This window comes from Stenella coeruleoalba, assembly GCF_951394435.1.
Source record: "Stenella coeruleoalba genome assembly, chromosome: 15".
NCBI lineage: Eukaryota > Metazoa > Chordata > Mammalia > Artiodactyla > Delphinidae > Stenella > Stenella coeruleoalba.
The window spans coordinates 23,549,631-23,570,000 of record NC_137161.1 but is presented as its reverse complement, the minus strand read 5'-3'; the positions used below and the strand labels follow the sequence as shown (position 1 = coordinate 23,570,000).

General features: G+C 46.6%; 1 protein-coding gene across 8 annotated transcripts in view; it reads left to right on the top strand.

Annotated features, from left to right (window-relative positions):
* Positions 1-20,370, top strand: part of CEP250 (centrosomal protein 250) — a 47,755-nt gene that overhangs the window by 9,988 nt on the left and 17,397 nt on the right. For 5 of the 8 annotated variants that reach the window (XM_079945655.1, XM_079945656.1, XM_079945658.1 and 2 more), the window contains 15 exons: positions 569-675; positions 936-1,190; positions 3,058-3,154; positions 5,451-5,552; positions 6,075-6,236; positions 6,776-6,954; positions 7,261-7,443; positions 9,377-9,521; positions 10,356-10,502; positions 11,202-11,432; positions 12,279-12,472; positions 12,697-12,824; positions 13,010-13,179; positions 19,035-19,202; positions 19,609-19,743. In XM_079945655.1, the coding sequence (XP_079801781.1) occupies positions 569-675; positions 936-1,190; positions 3,058-3,154; positions 5,451-5,552; positions 6,075-6,236; positions 6,776-6,954; positions 7,261-7,443; positions 9,377-9,521; positions 10,356-10,502; positions 11,202-11,432; positions 12,279-12,472; positions 12,697-12,824; positions 13,010-13,179; positions 19,035-19,202; positions 19,609-19,743 (2,403 nt within the window). Of the gene's footprint in view, positions 1-568; positions 676-935; positions 1,191-2,767; positions 2,846-3,057; positions 3,155-5,450; positions 5,553-5,644; positions 5,990-6,074; positions 6,237-6,775; positions 6,955-7,260; positions 7,444-9,376; positions 9,522-10,355; positions 10,503-11,201; positions 11,433-12,278; positions 12,473-12,696; positions 12,825-13,009; positions 13,180-19,034; positions 19,203-19,608; positions 19,744-20,370 lie in introns of those variants that run through there. The other 3 variants (XM_079945660.1, XM_079945661.1, XM_079945662.1) reach the window with 3 other exon arrangements.

The following is a 20,370-nucleotide window of genomic DNA, read 5'->3' as shown; positions in this document are numbered from 1 at the left end:
AGTTCTGTTCTTACCTGCCCAGTCGAAGTTTTGCTGGCAGGTAGCATGACACTCAAAGCAACTCTGTTCCTGCATAGATTTTAGATGGATCTTAAAGTTTACTGACCGCCCTCATCTGGAAGTCTGCAATATAGATGCTAAGGAGGTAGCTGTTGAAATTGAATGGGGAAGAAATTTTCAGATCCCAGTTAAAGGAAACTAATGTTTCCTGGGCCGTTGCTCTGTTAGGCATTATGTTAGATGATTTACATATGTTATATCATTTAATCATCATTATAAGTCTGTGGTGATGATGGTAATAGCTCCCATTTGTTGAGCAGCTACTGTTTATCCTTTTCTAATCTAGCTCAAAGAAGGCCATATACCATCCTAGGCCCTTTGACCTCTTGAATCCCACTGCTAACTTTATTAAACACTTCAGCATCGCCTGAACATAGACACCCATTCATAAGCTATCTCCTTTAAGGCCCTCCACTTCCCCCCCAATAGTCAGGAGGAATCCAAGACTCCTGTGTTGGCAAAAGATGTCCTCTGCCCTTTGGTATGACCTGGGTTTCTGAACACACAGTTCTTCAAGGGCTACCTGAAAGGGGAGCATGGTCGCCTTCTCGGTCTGTGGCGGGAGGTGGTGACCTTCCGTCGCCACTTCCTGGAAATGAAGTCAGCCACTGACAGGTCAGTGTGGAGGTATGACGGGAGGAGGTTTGCCCCTACCAACTCTATTCGCATGACAGTGGGCTGCTATAGAAGGGAATCAGGTTGTGGGGGAAGGCAGAGGTGGAAGAGTTGGTGGGGAGGGATGGAATTGTTGGATTGTTGGATTGAGATGACTTTTCCCAGACCTGCTCCTCAGGCTTCCCTGGGCGTGACCTCCATGCTCCCTTTCCTGTTCCTGGTCCCTGTTGGAGTCTGCTCTTTTCTTTGCTTGTACTCAGAGACCTGACGGAGCTCAAGGCTGAGCATGTGAGGCTTTCAGGTTCCCTGTTGACCTGTTGTCTGCGCCTGACTGTGGGAGCACCACAGTCCCGGGAATCTGATGGATCTGGGAGACTGAATGGGAGTGAGCCATCCCAGTTGATGCTGCTACTAGCCAGGACCCAGGAGCTGGAGAAGGAAGCCCATGAAAGGAGTCAGGAGTTAACACAGCTGAAGAGTCAAGGGCATCTGGAGAAGGCTGAGCTTCAGGATCGGTGAGATGGCCTGGGTCCTAGGAGGGGTTCGCTAAGAGAAACTTGACTCCTTTAGGGAGTCAAGATAGGTGGGGGAGATGTGAAGAGCATTCCTCCCACAAGAGGGGAAGGAGATGTGCCAGAGGGAGTCTAGTTTGAAACCCAGTTGGGGCTGTCTCACTGCCCTCTGCCCTCAGACTGTCTTGCAGCTCAGTTTCTGTCCTTTTGACTTACAGAGCTGGCTGTGACTCTCCTCTATCAACACCAAACTATTTGCCATTCCCAGAACAGCCAAGTTCTTCCATGTTCTCTGCCTTTGTAGATGCTGGCCTTAGCCTGGAATGCCTCTCTCCCTTCTCTCTCTGCCTTATCCTTTAAGGCATAGTTAAATGTCACCTCTTCTATGACCTTGATAGCCTGTTACATTACTGTGCCCCCATATGATCTTTTTGTTGTTGTTATGTACATTTTTTTAAAAAATAAATTTATTTATTTATTTTTGGCTGCATTGGGTCTTCATTGCTGCACGCGGGCTTTCTCTAGTTGCGGCGAGCAGGGGCTACTCTTTGTTGCGGTGCATGGGCTTCTCATTGCGGTGGCTTCTCTTGCTGAAGAGCATGGGCTCTAGGCGTGCGGGCTTCAGTAGTTGTGGCATGTGGGCTCAGTTGTTGTGGCTCGTGGGCTCAGTAGCTGTGGCTCGCGGGTTCAGTGGTTGTGGCTCACGGGCTCCAGAACGCAGGCTCAGTAGTTGCACACAGGCTTAGTTGCTCCGCGGCATGTGTGATCTTCCTGGACCTGGGCTCGAACCTGTGTCCCCTGCATTGGCAGGCAGATTCTTAACCACTGCGCCACCAGGGAAGTCCCCCCTATGGTCTTTTGACGTGCTTGTTACATTGATCTCGTTGATTATTTAGTTTTGTTTTGGGTTTTTTTGGTTAGGCTCTTTTATTTTTTGAATTATAATAAAATAGATTTTTAAAAAATGATAAGAAGGGCAGGGACGTAAACAAAGAGCTCCGTTTGAATCTTGGGGCAAAGTTCAGTTTATACCCCATGGCTAGGGTTGTGTCACCACCTATTGGTGGTGTGTGTAAATTGCAGTTTGTTTTGTTTGGGTTGTGAAGGCACTGGGAAGCACAAGGACAGAGACCATGTCTTAGTAAGTTTTGTGTTCTAGTGCTTTGCACTTCACCTGCGATAATAGTAGGCACTTAGTAAATGTTTGTTGAATCATACAATAACTAAATGAATGACCATACAGTGAGTTAAAGCTCTTAAAGATGATACAGAATAAAATTATGAAGACTTTGAAATAAAAAATTAAGCTCCTTGATAACTTCATTCAAGAAATATTTATTTAGCTACTTATATAACACCAGGTACTGAGCTCCAGGATATGGTGTTAGGTGATAAAGATGCCTGGTGATTTCCCTGAACTTTGAGGTTAGTATCAGGGAGGTTAACCATAATCTTTCCCAATTCGCCCCTCCTTTTTCTCTATCAGAGTTAGAACCTTGGGCTTGAGGGACCTTGGGACTATCCCATGTGGCAATTCTGATGTTCTTGTTGGCTTCAGGGCGCTTGACTTCAAGATCAAGCGGGGTCTGGAAGGGCCTGGTCCAGGGCTTTCCTTCAGCTCTTGGGCCCCCAAACACGTGTTCCAGTCTTGAGATGTGGTAAATCCCTGCATGCGTCTGAGTGGCTTTTGGCTCCCCCTCCCCGAGTTCAAGGCTATAGCATCATGTATTCAGGGAGTGCAGGGGCTGGGGGCACCCAAGGGACTCTGGGGGGGTGGCAGTGGGGGTGTCTGGCTTGGGTTAGGGTGTGCTGCATAGCTCTGTCCACATCAGTGGGTTCCCAGGTAACTGTGCTGTGCTCTTCTCTTCAGGGTGACCGAGCTCTCTGCTCTACTGACGCAGTCTCAGAAGCAAAATGAAGATTATGAAAAGACGGTAAAGGCTCTGAGAGAGACGATGGAGATCCTGGTACGTGATCCTTTGTTCTGGGAGAGTTGGGAGTGGGCCTGTAGATTCCTGTCCTTTATGGACAGAGAGTGCAGGATACCAGTTAAATGTTCCTTGATGAAATCCCCTAAAGCTAAAAAATTAATTTTGGTTGAATCTGAAAATTATTTAACTCATCCATTTATCCATTTAATAAACATTAGCTGTCTACTGTCCCTACTATATTCCTAGGGAAACTACAGCAGTGCGTGCATGCAGTGTGTCCTCCTCCGAGAGAGTGAGACACACATGAAGAGGCACACTAGCCAAGTGGGGGGGGGGATGTTTGGAGAGATTCAAAACCTAGTCATACGGGAAACACCTGAGGAGCATGCATGTGGTTAGCCTGGAGAAGGAGGGCTTGAGGAAGACATGATGGCTGCCTTCACATAACTGAAGGACTGACACCAGGGAAGAGAGTTGGCTTGTTTAATGTTTGCCAGGGGGGCACAATCACTGCCAGTGACTGGAAGTTACAGGGTGGTAGAGCAGCTGGAGCTGCTCGGTAGTTGAACAGCCTGTCTAATGAAGGAGTGAGGTTTGTGTCACTGGCTTAACATCTGCCAGGGTTGTTATCAAAGGGATTCTCTAAGGTTGGAAGTTAGAACCTCTGGCTTGATTGCACATTTCCTTTCATCTCTGGGAATTTTCAGATCTCTGATTTTAGGCAAATCCTGCACCCCTATCCACATACATATCCCTAGTCTTCTCATCCAAGCTAGGATCAGCTGGGAGCTAGACATGCTTATGCCTTTTTGGTTTCTTTTTTTTTTGCGGTACGCGGGCCTCTCACTGTTGTGGCCTCTCCTGTTGCGGAGCACAGACTCTGGACGCTCAGGCTCAGCGGCCATGGCTCATGGGCGCAGCCGCTCCGCGGCATGTGGGATCTTCCCGCACCGGGGCAGGAACCCGTGTCCCTTGCATCAGCAGGCGGACTCTCAACCACTGTGCCACCAGGGAAGCCCTTGGTTTCTTTTTGTTCAGGAATTTGCAAATTCAGATGTCTGCAGGGCCCAGGTAATATAAATGAATGAAGTGGGTTCACCTATAAGAATTCTGATTTTCCAGTGCTGTCATATTTAGTTTTCAGTATAACAGGGAACACTTGATCTCAATAGTAAGGAAACAGTGAGGAGTAGTGAGGACTGCAGGACCCTGAAGAATATATGTCCCATCTGGAGGAGCCATCCTCTATTCAACTTCAGTAAATTATTGCCATGTAGGGATGGGGGCTGGTGTGGCCCATATGTTGACTTTTTGAGAGAAGCCAGAAATCCAGATTTTTATGAATTTTTATGAATTTCTCAGCTCAGAAAAATCTCTCAATTTACAAATGTTGGTTCAAATTTTATATAGGCCAAAAAAAAAACATAGCTGCAAATCTGCGTCTTTAAGCCTTCACTAGCACAATAAGGTAAGAAGGAGGAGGGGACATTTTGAGAGTTCAAATTTATTGCTGACCTTGGGGCTAGAGGTTCCTCTGGCTTTAAGTCTCAAGTGCCAATTTGCTGTTCAGAGACAGCAACCATCCTTCATCCAATGATAGCTCACATTTAATGAACATTTGCTTTCTGACAGACACTGTGTTGAGTAATTTACATGCAGTTTTTTCATTCAAGCCTCAAAACAAATCTATGAAGTAGTTGCTGTTAATTATTCCTATTTTATTTTATTTTTTAAGTTTTTCCATTTTTAAAAAATTTTTGGCTGCGTTGGGTCTTCGTTGCTGTGCACGGGCTTTCTCTAGTTGCAGCAAGTGGGGGCTGCTCTTCGTTGTGGTGCACGGGCTTCTCATTGCAGTGGCTTCTCTTGTTGCGGAGCACAGGGTCTAGGTGCGTGGGCTTCAGTAGTTGTGGCGCATGGGCTTAGTTGCTCCGCGGCATGTGGGATCTTTCCAGACCGGGGCTCAAACCCTTGTCCCCTGCATTGGCAGGCGGATTCTTAACCACTGCACCACCGGGGAAGTCCCTTAGTCCTATTTTAAAGAGAAGGAAGCTCAAAGAAGGAGTTGCCTAAGGTTACCAAGCTAGTAAGTGATAGAGCAAGAAATCTTATCTAGGCAGTCTAATTTGGAGCTCTTAATCCCTTAATCTGAATTCTTAATCACCACATCACATTGTCTTCAGAATCCTGGGACAGTGTTAGCATTCACGTGTGGTCAGGGGAAAAGTGGGATTGACAGAATAGACAGAATGAGACTCTGGTTAATTTGGGGCCTGGAATGATAAATTCTCTTCTGAGAGTTTGGCTCATAGGCTGTATTTGGTTCCCTGTCCAGGAGGCAAATCACGCAGAATTAATGGAACACGAGGCATCTCTAAGTAGGAATGCCCAAGAGGAGAAGCTGTCTTTACAGCAAATGATCAAGGACATAACCCAGGTACTGGTAAGCCTCCGGTTCACAGTAACCGGTCCAGCCTCACCCTCCCCAGACCTCCCTGTCCTCTCAGGTGCGCCTAGAGGAGTCTGGACTTAGGGTCTTGTGGGGAGGAATTGTCTGAGTACATTTGAAGACTGGAACCCTGAGGAGTAGCTAAGCTTTCATGTGCTGGCACTGCCTGCTGAAACGCCCTCTCTCTTACTGCTAGCTGCAGTTCTCCGGCAGCGGCTGGATCCTGGCCTTTGCTACCTCAGCAACCTCTTCTTCCTTCATTTATTCCTTGGGTGTTCAAGGGGTGCTAGTCTTGTTGCTCGTTCTAGGTTTGGGTGACCGAAGGGGAAGAGTTGGTTTGAGGAGTTGAAGGAACCAACCTTTTGGGCTCTTAAGATACCCTCCTCCCACCCCCCAGGGAGAGGACCTGAGAGAGAAAACATCAGGTTTGTCCAGGCTGGCATGTTAGTCCTCTACATGGATTCTAGGCCTTGGTCAGTAGGATGGTGACCCTGCTGTGTTGGATTTCAGGCCATGGTAGAAGAGGAGGACAATATGGCCCAAGCCTCTGGTCATGAGAGCTCCTTGGAGTTGGACCCTAGTGGCTTCTCCTCCCAGTTTGATTCCCAGCAGCCAGACAAGGCTCTTTCTCTGGTGCGTTCAGTGCTGACTCAGAGACGCCAGGCTGTGCAGGTGAGAACCCCAGCACTCCTCCTCAGCCACAGGGATGGGTGTCTAAACTGACTTGGGCCCCAGGTACCCTCCTAGCCCAGACTGCCCCTTTTGCTACGTTGACCAGTCACAAGGTGTTTTGTCAACACCCCGAAGTGCCCATTAGAATCTCTGTGTCTGCCCAGTTGTGCTCGTGGGGAGCAGGCACACTCTCCGAGCCACTGGCACGCTCCACTTTGAGGCAGTCTTTACACAGCACTGTGCAAAGTGGAGCCCCAGGGGAGTGTGGGTAAGCGTTCCCCAATTCTAAGGGTCCCAGCCACACTTACCACCCCCCCCATTTTACATTTGAAGATGATGGACTCTGACACTCTGGAAGCCACAGAACCCAGTCATCTCTGATGCTCTGTCTCCTCGACTGGTCTCATCTCTTTTCGTAGCTTCCCTTTGTTGCACCAGCCCCCAACCCCCTTGCCCAGCCCTACTTTCAGGCTTATGACGTCCCTCCTCTGCCCTGCGCTCTTGTTCACCACCTCACTTCTGATGCTCTCCCTCCGCAGGACCTAAGGCAGCAGCTGTCAGGCTGCCAGGAAGCTGTGAGCTCCTTGCAGCAGCAGCATCATCAGTGGGAGGAAGAGGGTGAGGCCCTGAGACAGCGGCTACAGCAGCTCACCGGGGAGCGGGACACCCTGGCAGGGCAGACTGTGGACCTGCAGGGGGAGGTGGACTCTCTCAGCAGGTGAGCGGGAGCTGTTCATCCCCCGCTTCCTCCCAGGCTCAGTCCCCGCCCAGCCCATGTGTTTGGTTGGCTGACCCTGTTCTTCCCTAGACCCACAGCTGCTCAGGGCCTCCTTGCTTTGTGTTCTGCTGGTTCCTGCTCACTCAGTTTTGGGTCTTTGTGATAAAAAAAAAACAGTTTCCTGCTCAAAAGGGAAGATGAGATATTTAAAGGAAACATAAACCTCTCTCCTTTGACCCTGTGCTGTCTGCTTCCAGGAGGGCTTTTAGGTTCCAGGGTTTCTGTTCATGTCCGGTCTCCTTCCAGGGAGCGAGAGCTCCTGCAGAAGACCAGGGAGGAGCTGCAGCAGCAGCTGGAGGTGCTGGAGCAGGAGGCGTGGCGACTGCGGAGGACAAACATGGAGCTTCAGCTGCAGGGCGACTGTGCTCAGGGCGAGAAGGAGGAGCAGCGGGAGGAGCTGCACCTGGCCATCCGTGAACGGGAGCGCCTGTGCGTGCGTGTGACAGCCCCTCCCCACTCTTAGAAAGTGGAGTAAATTGAAGCCTGGTGTTCGGTGGGTTCAGATTAGCTTACTGCTCCATCCTTTGCAGGAGGATGAAAACAGAAAGTTCATCCAAGCATTGCTGAACACCCAGGAGGGCCGAGGCCCTGTGGCGGGTACAGAAATAAATAAGACACAGGCTCTGATCTCAAGCAGTTTGCAGTGTAATGGGGAAGTCAGACAAGTAAACCGTGGCCAGATGAAGTATGAGCTAAAAAAGAGCTTCAAGCTAGGTCCTCTGGGTGAATAGGAGTAACAGTTAATTATTGAAAGCTTCATGGAGGAGAGGGTAGCCGTTGAGCTGGGCCTTGACATATTTTGATTGGTAGAGAGTGGGACAAGGGCTAAAGGAACAGATTAGCAAAGAAAAGGAGTCAGGAACGTTCATGGCATGTTCAGAGGAGGCCGGGCTGGCCAAACGGTAGGACTGATCCTGGGAAGTAATGAGAAATGAGCTGGTCAAGGAAGGGAATTCCAGAGTACAGGGACCCAGCTCATTTGTAAATTCCCCGATACCATGTCATAGAAAAAGCAAGGACTTTAGAGCTGGGCAGAAGCTTGGTTTAAATTATGGCTCTGCCACTTGGACAGATTATTTGTAAAATGGGGCTGATAATATTTCCCTTGAAGAGTCTTTGGGGAGATTAAAGCAGTGTTCTGCAAAATGCCAGCACAGAGCCTGACATATGGTAAGTCTTCAGTACCTGGTAGCAGGGGCTATATCTTTTTTTTTTTTTTTTTTCAATTTTGGCTGCATCGTGTCTTAGTTGCAGCATGCGGGATCTTCATTGCAGCATGGAGGATCTTTTGTTGTGGCGCCCGGGCTTCTCTCTAGTTGTGGTGTGCGGGTTTTCTCCCTCCAGTTGTGGCGCACAGGCTCCAGAGCACGTGGGCTCTATAGTTTGTGGCACGTGGGCTTTCTAGTTGAGGCACGCAGGCTCAGTAGTTGTGGCGCACGGGTTTAGTTGCCCCACGGCATGTGGGATCTTAGTTCCCTGACCAGGGATCGAACCCGCGTCCCCTGCATTGGAAGGTGGATTCTTTATCACTGGACCACCAGGAAAGTCCCTGTATCTTCTTCATCTTTTTTTTAAATTTTATTTATTTTCTTTTATATTTTTTTTTTTGCGGTACGCGGGCCTGTCACTGTTGTGGCCTCTCCCGTTGCGGAGCACAGGCTCCAGACGCGCAGGCTCAGCGGCCATGGCTCATGGGCCTAGCCGTTCCGCGGTATGTGGGATCTTCCCGGACAGCAGGCGGACTCTCAACCACTGCACCACCAGGGAAGCCCTCTTCTTCATCTTTGATGCATCCCCTCCTCACCTGTTCCCTAGCTCCTTCTGCCTAGTAGGCATGAATAATGGAATCTTGAATGACTGCTCTAAGGATCATGACTTGCACAAGGAGTGGTCTCCCCTCTACCTAGGAAAAGGAGAGACAATCCACAAAGATAGTTTTATGTTTTTAAATTTAATTTGTGTGACTCGATAATACACTTATTTATATGATTCAAAAGTCAAAACTATTTTAAAAGGTATGCAAATAGAAAGTACTACTTCCCTCGGCTTCATTCATCCCATATTCCTTCCTTCTGTTTGTAACCATTTAAATTAATTTCTTATTAATATGTCTAGTGCTGCTTTATGTAATATATGCATATATCCTTATTTCCCCCAATTTCTTGCATAAAAGATAGTGCACCATGTATACTGTTCTGCGCCTTGCTTTTTTCATGTTATGTGTCTTGGAGACCTCTCCTTATCAGTTTTTGGAGACCACCTTCATTCTTTTGCATCGCAAAAGCAATTACATTCCTGTTATCTTTTGGGGTGTGGCCACTCCCTGAGATTTCCTCTAGCCCCCTTCTGTTTTCCATCTTAGTCAGGAGACGCTGGCGGTCCTAGAAGCCAAACAGTCAGAGTCGCTCAGTGAAGTGATCACCCTTCGGGAAGCCCTGGAGTCCAGTCGCCTGGAAGGGGAGTTGCTGAGACAAGAGCAAACAGAAGTGACCGCCGCACTGGCCAGGGTGCGTGGTCCTCCCCTTCGCTGGCTGGGTGGGGCGGGCGGCTTGGAAAGTTGTGTCTCCAGGAAAAAGGCGCGCAGCCTGCCTCATTCTTCATCCTGCAAGTCATGGCCCTTCCTGTTTCTTGCCTCAATGCCTAGTTACTGCTTTTGGGTTCTGTCCCTCCAAACAGACTCTCTGTATTGCAATTAGAATGGTTTTCTAAAGTGTCAGTCTGGTCATGTCAGTCTCTTTCCTACAACCATTCACTGGCTTCCCAGCTCCTTGGTACCACATGCAAAGCCCTCTGCCACCTGCCCCAAACTGTTTCTAGCCTCCTCTTCACTCCAGCTCGCTGTCCTAACGCCTCATATACCTTCGTTCCTGCCACATAGCATTCATTGCATTCTCAGTTTTACCCGTTCTTTCGTGATTTTAATACTTTGTATGTACCTTTCCCTTTACCTGGACTGCTTCTTTCCTCCCCTTTCAACCGCAAACTGTTCCTCATCTGTCAGTACCCAACTTAACTGTCGACTCTTCTACCAAGCATTTTGAATTAATGCTTTCTTTGAGTTCCCAGAGCACTTTGTGCTTACATTGGCTATGGTGTCATCACAGTTGTAGTTGTTTATACATCCTGATGTCTGTGCCTCTGTAATGTGAGTTCCTCTCTTACTCTTCAATGAATGAATGGGTAAGTGAATGAAGAAATGAAGGGAAAAGTTGTTCAGAATGTAAGGGAAGGAATGAAGTGTTAACTGATCTCTGTACAAGGAAAGCAGCAGATGTTGGGGATGTGAGCTATTCACTGTTGCAGGAAAACTGGAAAATGAAACTCTAACTCTCTGCTTTTAGGCAGAACAGTCTATTGTGGAGCTGTCAAGTTCTGAGAACAGCCTGAAGGCTGAGGTAGCTGATCTTCGGGCTGCAGCTGTCAAACTCAGTGCCTTAAATGAGGCTTTGGCCTTAGATAAAGTTGGGCTGAACCAGCAGCTTCTCCAGGTGAGCAAAGATTTCTCTGATCCACAGGGTAGGGCTGGGCCCCAACCGAGGGCAAGGGAGGGACAGACAAAGCTGATGCCTGTAACAAGGAACAGTTCTTAAATGGATCAGCCCAAGACAGATCAGCTCCCAAGTGTAGTCCTGGAACGAGCAAAAGGAACATTTATAGTGCAAAGGAGAGCAAAGATTACAAGGCCTGGGCTCAGCCATTAAAAATAGACCCCTCCCACATCTGCAGCAGAACTAACTACCTTTGGGCTTTAGGGTAAAATCATCAGGGCTAGGCCCATGTCCTCTGGAAGGAAGACTGGGTTTTAATCCTGTTGTATGAGATAACAGCAATCACAGAAAAGGATCTGTTGAAGAGCCCAAGTCCCAGAATTTTCTCTAGAGGTTACAAATTTAACACGTCTCTTCACTACCCCATTCCCTTGAGCCCCAGAAATGTTGTATGTTCCCTTATTCTGAATTCTTTAAGAGCAGGATTTTGCCTTTTTTCTCTCTGTCCCCAGCATCAACCCATCTAGTACCTGGAGTAAAGACCCCAGACCAAATGTGTGCATAGTCCTCCTCTCTCGTAAGCACTCCTGTGTTCATCTGTGGAGAACAGATTCATATCTCTCTTGGATTTCTGTCTCAGCACTTCATCTCTAAACCGTAACCCTTTGTCTTTGATGTCCTTCCCTTTTTGGCCAGTAGTTAGAACAGGAGAACCAGTCTGTGTGCAGGAGGATGGAAGCAGCAGAGCAGGCGAGAAACACTTTGCAGGTGGGCCTGACAGAGGCCGAGAGGAACAAGGAAGCCCTGTGGGAAAAGAACACCCACCTGGAGGCTCAGCTGCAGAAAGCGGAGGAGACCAGGGCTGAGCTGCAGGCAGATCTCAGGGGCATACAAGATGAGAAGGAAGAAATTCAAGAGAAACTAAGCGAGGTGAGAAGACAAAACTGCTACCATCCCATTAAGGATGCTCGCTGTACATGCTCGTTGTACATACATGCTCACTGTAAAAAATGAAAACACTGCAGAAATGATTCAGGAAGGGAAAATCTCACTTCCTAGAAATGACCAGTGTTACTAGTTTGGGGTATGTCTTCCAGTTTTTTTAAAAGAATTCCTAGAGGAATCCTTCACTGATTCTTCATTGCTTCACATCCATCAGTTTGAATTAGATGCCTCTCCTGTGTTTTCTGATAATACATTGTATTTATTCAACCACCACTCCCTTCGTACTATATTATAATTATCTGTGTTTATGTGTCTCCACCATTAGACCAAAAGCTCCTTGAAGGCAAGACTATGTCTTACTTGTTTTTATAACTCCAGCTTTTAGTCCAGTGTGTAACACATAGCAAGGGGCTCTGAGTTTTTTCTGAACCAGTGCCCCAACTCAGAGGTCATCTTTCTTCTCTACCAAGCATCTCATTGCCCTAGTAATTATACATAATCTCCCTTCTCAGAGCCTTTTTCTCAGGGCACTGATCACTTTCTTCCTGGTATTATGTGTGTGTCTTACCTCTCCTTAAGACTAAAAGCTCCTTAGAGGTAGATCTCTTGCAGCCGTAGCACAGGGTATTGCTCAAAGGAGAGCCTGTTTCCTGGGCTGGGGACTCTGTAGGTTGATCAGGGGAATAGATAAATGGTACTTGGTGTGAGTGGGCAGTGCTCAAGGCTCACAGAGCTGGGTCCAGAATCTGAGGAGCCCATGGCCCTAATCTGGCGATAGCAGCCCTGGGGGGATCCTGCCTCCCTCTGTATCCCATCAGTTCTTCCTCTCAGGCACATCACCAGCAGGAGGCAGCCTTAGCTCGGGTGGAGCAGCTGCATCAGGAGGCAAAGCGACAGGAAGAGGCGCTTGCCCGGGAAGTCCAGGAGAAGGAGGCTCTAGCGCGGGAAAAGGCGGCTCTCGAGGTGCGGCTGCAGGCTGTGGAGCGGGACCGGCAGGACCTCTCTGAACAACTGCGGGGGCTCAGGTAGGGTCTGGACCTGGTTCTGCCAAGGGCAGAGAGAGCTTTACAAGGCAAGGGGGAGCCAACCTAAGTTCCTTGCCCAAAGTATATGGGGCCTAAATGAGTTATGAATTTGTAATTGCCTCCCCGCCCCCAAATTCTCTCTTGGTGACCAGTAGTTAGAACCCAGTTCCTCTTAAGGAAGGGGCTTGATGGGTAAGAACTCTCCCGATTCCTGAACCTGACAGCTCAGCCAAGGAGCTACTGGAGAGCAGTCTGTTTGAGGCCCAGCAACAAAATTCTCTGATAGAGGTCACCAAGGGGCAGCTGGAGGTCCAGATTCAAACCGTCACTCAAGCCAAGGAAGTAATCCAAGGTAAGAACCCAACTTGGATGGGCGCACTTCATTCCACAGGGATGTTGAAAGCTAGGAAGACAGTGGGAAGCTATTAGAGCCAGGCCCAGGGCCTCTGAGATGGGAGTTCCTCATGAGGTCTGGGGAGAGGGGTGAAAGATGGAGGACAGAGGCTCAGAGACAAGATCCTGTCCCTGGCATCTTAGGGGAAGTGAAGTGCCTGCAGCTGGAACTGGACACTGAACGGAGCCGGGCAGAGCAGGCACGGGATGCGGCAGCCAGACAGCTGGCCCAGGCTGAGCAAGAGGAGCAGGCTGCCCTGCAGCAGCTGAAGTCAGCCCATGAGGAGGAGGTGAACCGGCTCCAGGAGAAATGGGTAGGTGGTGGTTGTGGCTAGGGGATGGGAGAGACAGACAGCAGCAGATATTCCTGCTTCTAAAAGTGAAATCTGAGCAGGACTAGTCTGGTTGGTCACCATGGTGCAAAATCCAGCTTCTAGCTAGTAAATGAGTTAATGTATGGAAAACACTAATAATAGTTCCTGGTATACAGTAAGCTCTATATTTGTGTTAGGTATTATTGTTGTTGTTGTTTCTGTATGTATAGAGACTTAAGAGTGGATCCTGGGATTTAGGATCGATAAACTGGCCCCAGGGTGTAAAGGGAGCAGAGGAATGCCTTGGACCTATTATTGCCCAATTCAGAACTGTTTCTTTTGTCTTTTAATTATTTGATTTAGTCCATTTGCTTTTATTGTGATTATAGGCATATTTGGATTTATTTCCACCATCTTATGCTATTTCTCTTGCCTTTTTTTTTTTTTTTTTTTTTTTTTTTTTTGGTGTGGTACGCGGGCCTCTCACTGTTGTGGCCTCTCCCGTTGCGGAGCACAGGCTCCGGACACGCAGGCTCAGCGGCCATGGCTCACGGGCCCAGCCGCTCCGCGGCATGTGGGATCTTCCCGGACCGGGGCACGAACCCATGTTCCCTGCATCGGCAGGCGGACTCTCAACCACTGCGCCACCAGGGAAGCCCTCTCTTGCCTTTTTACACCTTTTGGGGAGGGGAATTCACCTTTCTTAACTTCTTTTAGAGGGTTATATCGGATTATTAAATTGTATTCTTTTCTCACTTCTTTTTTTCTCTCTACTACTCTGGATGATATGTACTCTATTTTTTATTCTTTTAGTTGTTCTTTAATATTTTAAAATACATACTTAATAAAATCTCAAGTTAATCAGTATATTTACCCTTTTCCTGAATGACACAAGGACCAGAGAACATTTTACCTGCATTCACTCCTCCCAACCTATCAACTGTATTAGTCATTGTGTTTAGTTATTACTAGTTGTTAACACCATACATTATGTGTTTTGATTATTTTATACAGTCAATAATTGTTTAGATACACTGAAAATTTTACCAGGTCTTTTTTTGCTCACCATTCCTCCTTGCGTGTCAGGTTTTCTATTTGGATTTGTTTTCCTTGAAGTAGAATTTCCTTTGGTGAGGGTATGTTGGTAGTTAATTGTCTGAAAATGTCTATTTTACTTTTATTATTTTTTATAGCTTTTTCCTTTTTTAATTTTATTTTTTATTGAAGTATAGTTGATTTACAATGTTGTGTTAGTTTCAGGTATACAGCAAAGTGATTCAGTTATATATATATATTATGTCTTTTATTTTGCAGATTCTTTTCCCTTATAGGTTATTGCAAAGTATTGAGTATAGTTCCCTGTGCTATATAATAGGTCTTTGTTATCTATTTTATATATAGTAGGTATATATGTTAATCCGAATCTCCTAATTTATCCCTCCCACTTGTATTCTTGAAAGATAGTTTCACTGGGTATAAAATTCAGGTACAAATTCTAAGGTAACCGTTATTTTCTGTCAGCATACTGATTGTTCCGTTGTTGGTATTGAGAAGCCTCTAATTAGTTGTATGTTAGAACTTGGTGTAACCTTCAGGTATCTTAACTTTCTGTCTTAGATTTTTCATGTGTACTTTTTCTACACTGTATTCTGGGTGATATTTTTTCAGATCCCTCTTCTATTCACTAATTTCCCTTTTCAACTGTGTCTAATCTGCTTTATAGTCTATTCACCAAGTTTTAAATTTTATTTATTAAATATTTTATTTCTCAACATTTTGTTTGGTTATTTTTTCAAATCTTCTTGGTCATTTTTTAGTGTCTTCTCCCTAATTTATATTTGCAGTCCCCTCTTTTATTCTTTAAACACATGAAACATACTTTTATGCTGTCTAATAATTCCAACACCTAAAATCTTTTTGGATCTCTGTTATATGTTGTTTCCCTTGGCTCTCACTGATGACCTTGGCCCCTATGTGTTTTGTGATTCCTGACTCTGAACTCATGTTCTCTGGAAATTTTTCTGTGGGAATCCTTTTAGGCCTGAGGCAAAGGAGATTTTCCTCAGAGATTTGCTTTTGCTTCTCTGAGGAAGGTGAAGGACTAGCATCCCAGGACCACCTTAAAGTACAATTTCTGTTTAAAGTTTTTGGGCCACATTCAGGCCCTGAACCCACATGAACACCAGCCTATGGTTATGAATTCTCAAGTGATATATATATATAGCCCTTTGTGAAAGTTAAGACAAATTTTCTTGCTATTCCCTTCTGTACAGTGTTTTGTTTTCTCTCTCCCCCACTTTTTCTCTCTCCCTTTTTCTTCCCCTTTTCTCCCTCTCTCAGGTTTATCCATTTACTGAGGACTGTAGCCCAGGGATGGGTGGGTGTTTTTCTGAAGAGCCACATTGGGCCTTGCAGACCATACAGTCTCTGTCACACTCACTCTTCTCTGCTGCTCTAGTGCAAAAGCAGCTGTAAACGACATGTATGTAAATGAGCATGGCTGTGTTCCAATAAAACTCTATGTATGGACATTGAAACTGAATTTCATATAATTTTCACATGTCACAAAGTCTTATTCTTCTTTTGACTTCTTATCAACCATTAAAAACATAAAAACCACTCTTAGCTCACAGGGCCAGGTTTGGCCCATATGCCATAGTTTCCTGACCCCAGATAGCCCTTTGGAGGTCCAGCCTTATGCCTCCTGTCAGGCTCCCCACCCTTTGTTTTCTGTTTTCTTTGCCCACATTGCCAGAAAATGAATTTCAAGGTTATTAGGTAAAGTAAATACCTCCAGTGGAAAGCCTGTTCTGTGCTCATTTACCTCTTTAGATCACAAGTATTGCTTTGATTTTGGCTCCAGTGAAATTTTCATTATTTTCCTGCTGGCTCAGTGATACATTAAAATATATACTTAATAGTTAAATTGGCATTTTTTTTGTTTGTTAGTTTGTTTTGCCCTTTTACAGGTGGAGGGTTCAGAGAGCTTGTTTGTCAGATTTCTGGAAATGGAAGTTGACTTGTGCTTTGTGTGTATTTGTGATTTGATAGTTATTACAAGGCAGACTTGCTGGCAAGATGGTAGCCAGAAGTTTGCCTCTTTTTAGAATTATGTGCCTAGATTATAGTAGGTACTTCAAAATATTTATTGAATGACCAGTGTCCAGAGGCAGTTCAGTTTCCCAGCAAGAATCAGTCATACCACCCACTGAAAACCCTACAAGTAAAAGAAGCTATAAAACTTCTGAATGATGTGTTACCGCCTGATGTAGACTTGGTATCTGTGGAAGGACTGACCATCTCATGGCCACACCTGAATCATGGGAAAGTCTCTTCCGTCTTTTCCCTTCTTCTCAGTCAGATAATCCCCCTGACTTCTGATTGTCTGACTTTATGATCTCCCTACTGATTGAAAGGGTTGAAAGCCCGCGTAACTCTCGAGAGTCTGTTAGTTTTTTGTTTTTTGGCCACGCCACACAGCATGCAGGATCCTAGTTCCCTGGCCAGGGATTGAACCCAGGCCCTTGGCAGAGTCCTAACCACTGGACCGCCAGGGAATTCCCAGAGAGTCTGTTAGTTTTAACAGTGCCTGCCTTGTCCTGGAATCCTACCAATTAGAAAAACTCTTAGGGGTTATATTCTCCATTCTTCCATCTAGTGTCTGAATCCCCTTTAATAGCAGTGATAGTGGATACTTACTTGCTGAGCACTTTCCCATGCCAGGTACCATGCTGAATGCTAGTCACGTTATTTCAGATAGCCTACACAACCACCTAGTGAGGAAACTGAGACTTAGAGAAGTCACTCAGGGTTACCTGGCTAAGAAGTGGTAGAGCAGGGATTAACCATTTCGTAGCATTTATGCTATGTCCACTTCTACAATATCCCTTCCAAGGGTTGCTTAGCTTCTGTTGTATTCCATCCATTGGAATGCCCATTTATTTTTAGATAGATCTAGTTATTAGAAAATTATTCCTTAAGCTGAGCCAAAATCTATTACCTGAAACAAATCAGCCTTAGATTTGCTTGGAATACCCCACCAACACGGTTGCTTTCCTCTAGACATGATACACATCACTCATGAACCAGTGTGCAGAGTATTCTGATCCACAAACTAGGCAGCAACGCTTGACTGTTACTTCTGAACATCACAGAATTAGCCCTTCTGGTAGCCATAACACACTTCTAACTCATATTGAGCAAATAGGTCAGTTTTGTTTTGGTTTTTTTGACACGTAACTACTATTAAATTCATCTTTCCCATATTCTTACAGTTGGCTTTTTGAACCAGAGTGTATGATTTGATATTCATAGCTGGTCTATTAACTGTGGTATTATAGATCACTGTTCTTAAGCATCTTAATAGTCTAGTAGCTGAAATGTGATTCATTCAAGCAATGCTGAGTTCTTACTGTCTGCCAGGCATGATGCTGGGCATTGAGGATACAGCAGAGAGCAAAGTGGACATGGTTCTCCTGATGGAGCTTCAAGTCTTGGGGGAAGATAGGTATTAAATAAATTAATACATAAATGAGTAACTGATGACGGAAGTTCTATGAAGAAAAAGAACTGGGTGATAGAAGAAGAACAAAGGGGGACCGTTTTGAGCGTATGGTCTGGGAAGGCATCTATGAGGAAGTGTCATTTAAGCCATGAGTGACGGTAGGGTGGGAAGAGCAGTCCAAATAGAAGGAAAGCATGAGTCAAGGCCTTAAGGAATGGAGGTGCGTGGTGTCCTCCAGGACCTGAAAGGAGGCCAGTGCAGCCAGAGTGTAGCAAGTGAAGGGAGAGTGCACAAGACGATGTTGGAAAGGGGTGAAACACTAGAGGCCTTCCCACTAAATGTGGATAACTACGACTACAAACATTTTAAAGGAAAAGTGATGAAGATCATGATAGCTATTAGCTATTGAATGCTTTCTGGGTGCTCAGCACCATTTAAAGTGCTTTACACGACTAACTTCACTCGTGAGAACAACCCTAGGAGGACCCTGTTGTTATCCTCATTTAAAAAAAATTTTTTTTAATTTTATTATTTTTTTACACAGGATTTATTGATTTATTTAGGCCATGCTGTGCAGCTTGCAGGATCTTAGTTCCCGGACCAGGGACCAAACCTGCGCCCTCAGCAGTGAAAACACAGAGTTCTAACCACTGGACCGCCAGGGAATTCCCTGTCCCCGTTTTTATAGATGAGGAAACTGAGGCACAGAAATGCGATAGAAATGAACTGAGGTCACACTAGTAGTACTTGGGTAAAGACTGTAACCTAGGCAGCCTGGCTCCAGTGCCCTTCACCACCATCCTGAGATCCTAATAGAGGGGCTGGATTCGTCTAGGAGATCAGGGAGGGTGTCGGTCACTGATGGGCCTCTGGGAGGACCGGGATGCCCCATCCTAACGCTCTTGTATCGTATACGAGACAGGTTCGGCCTGGCTTTTTGGGAGGCTAATCCTGTCACCCTGAGCAGGGGAGTGGGGACAGCAGAGAGCGAGTCCGCCCCCTCAGTTCGCTGTTACAACCACCAACCATGATGTGCTTGCTTTAAAATAACAGATATTTGTAGTTTATATGAGGGACAGTTGCGCTTTAGAAAACACTTTTCCATGTATATCATTGATTTTTATATCATTTGATTTTTTTTTAATGAATCTCATTTGATCCTCATAAAATTTGGCGAGATGGGCAAGGCAGGGTGATTAGCCTCACCTTGCAGATGAGGAAGCAGGCTTGTCACGTGAGGCACCAAGGTCACACAGCTGGTGAGCAGTAGGCTTCTTGCCCTAACCCGGTTCTCCTTCTGCCTCCTCTCCTCACCCCCTCGGCTCTAACGGTGCTTCCTTCGTACGACCAGGAGAGAGAGCGCTCCTGCCACCAGCAGGAACTGGATAAGGCTCTGGAGAGCCTGGAGAGGGAGAAAATGGAGCTGGAAACGAGGCTGAGGGAACAGCAGGCAGAAACGGAGGCCATGCGGACACAGAGGGCAGAAGAGCAGGCCGAGGCCGAGAGCGCCCTGTGCCAGGTGGGCAGCTGGGGGGACTGGGCTGCACGTCCACCCTGTGATCCCCCTACCTTGGGCCATTTCCTTTCCCACTCCCGAGGGTGGTGCTGCAGGGGCTTTCAGAAGAGAATGTAGCTTCCCACTCTGTTCCCCATGAGCAGGTGATCAGTACCGTTAGCTGCACGGCTGGCGGCATGTCCTACTTCCTGAGGGAGGGCTGTCGTTTACCACATCCTGTCAGCTTGCAAACCAGCAGCAATCTTCGTACTTCCTGGCTCTCAGTCAGTGGGTCCAGACCTTCCTTCGCCCTCAGCCCCCACCCCATTTGCTGGAAGAGCCCTAGAGCAGCTGGCGTGTGCTTGTGGCCTAGTGGGTGAGCATGGTGACCCCTAACCCAACAAGCCCTCGCCCTCCTGCCCCTCCACAGATGCAGCTTGAAACAGAGAAGGAGAGGGTGTCCCTCCTGGAGACACTGCTGCAGACCCAGAAGGAGCTGGCAGATGCCAGCCAACAACTGGAGCGGCTGAGGCAGGACATGAAGGTTCAGAAGTTAAAGGAGCAGGTACGGAGGGTGGTTCTGGGCAAGGAAGAAGAGGCAGCGTTGATTTATTCATTCACATTGACCTGCTCTTTGGTACTTCTTTGCACCGGGCCCTACCTAGGTGCTGACGTTTGACCAACAGAAAGGTGTGGCACAACGGTGAACATGACAGTCATGGAATTCTAGTGGCAGAGCAGACACAAAATAAGTGAGATAATTACCGGTTGTGATAAGGGCTGTAAAGGAAATAAATAGGACGATGTAATTGAGAGTGATTCAAAGGAGGCCTCTTTGGACAAGGTGGTCATGGAGGGCCTCACTGAGAAAATGACATTTGAGCTGAACCATTAAGGTTGAAGAGCCAGACCCGTAGAACAATAAGGATGAACCTTGAAAGCATTATGCTAAGTGAAAGAGGCCAGTTACAAGAAGGCACACAGCGTATGATTCCACTTGTGGGAAATATCCAAAACAGGCAAATCTACACAGACAGAAAGCAGACGAGTAGTTGGCAGTGAGGATGGGGGATGGGGAGGGTACAGGATTTCTTTCTGGAGATGATGAAAATGGTAAAAAAATGATCATGGTGACAGTTGCACAACTCTGTGAATATGCTAAAACCATTGAATTGTATGCTTTAAATTAGTA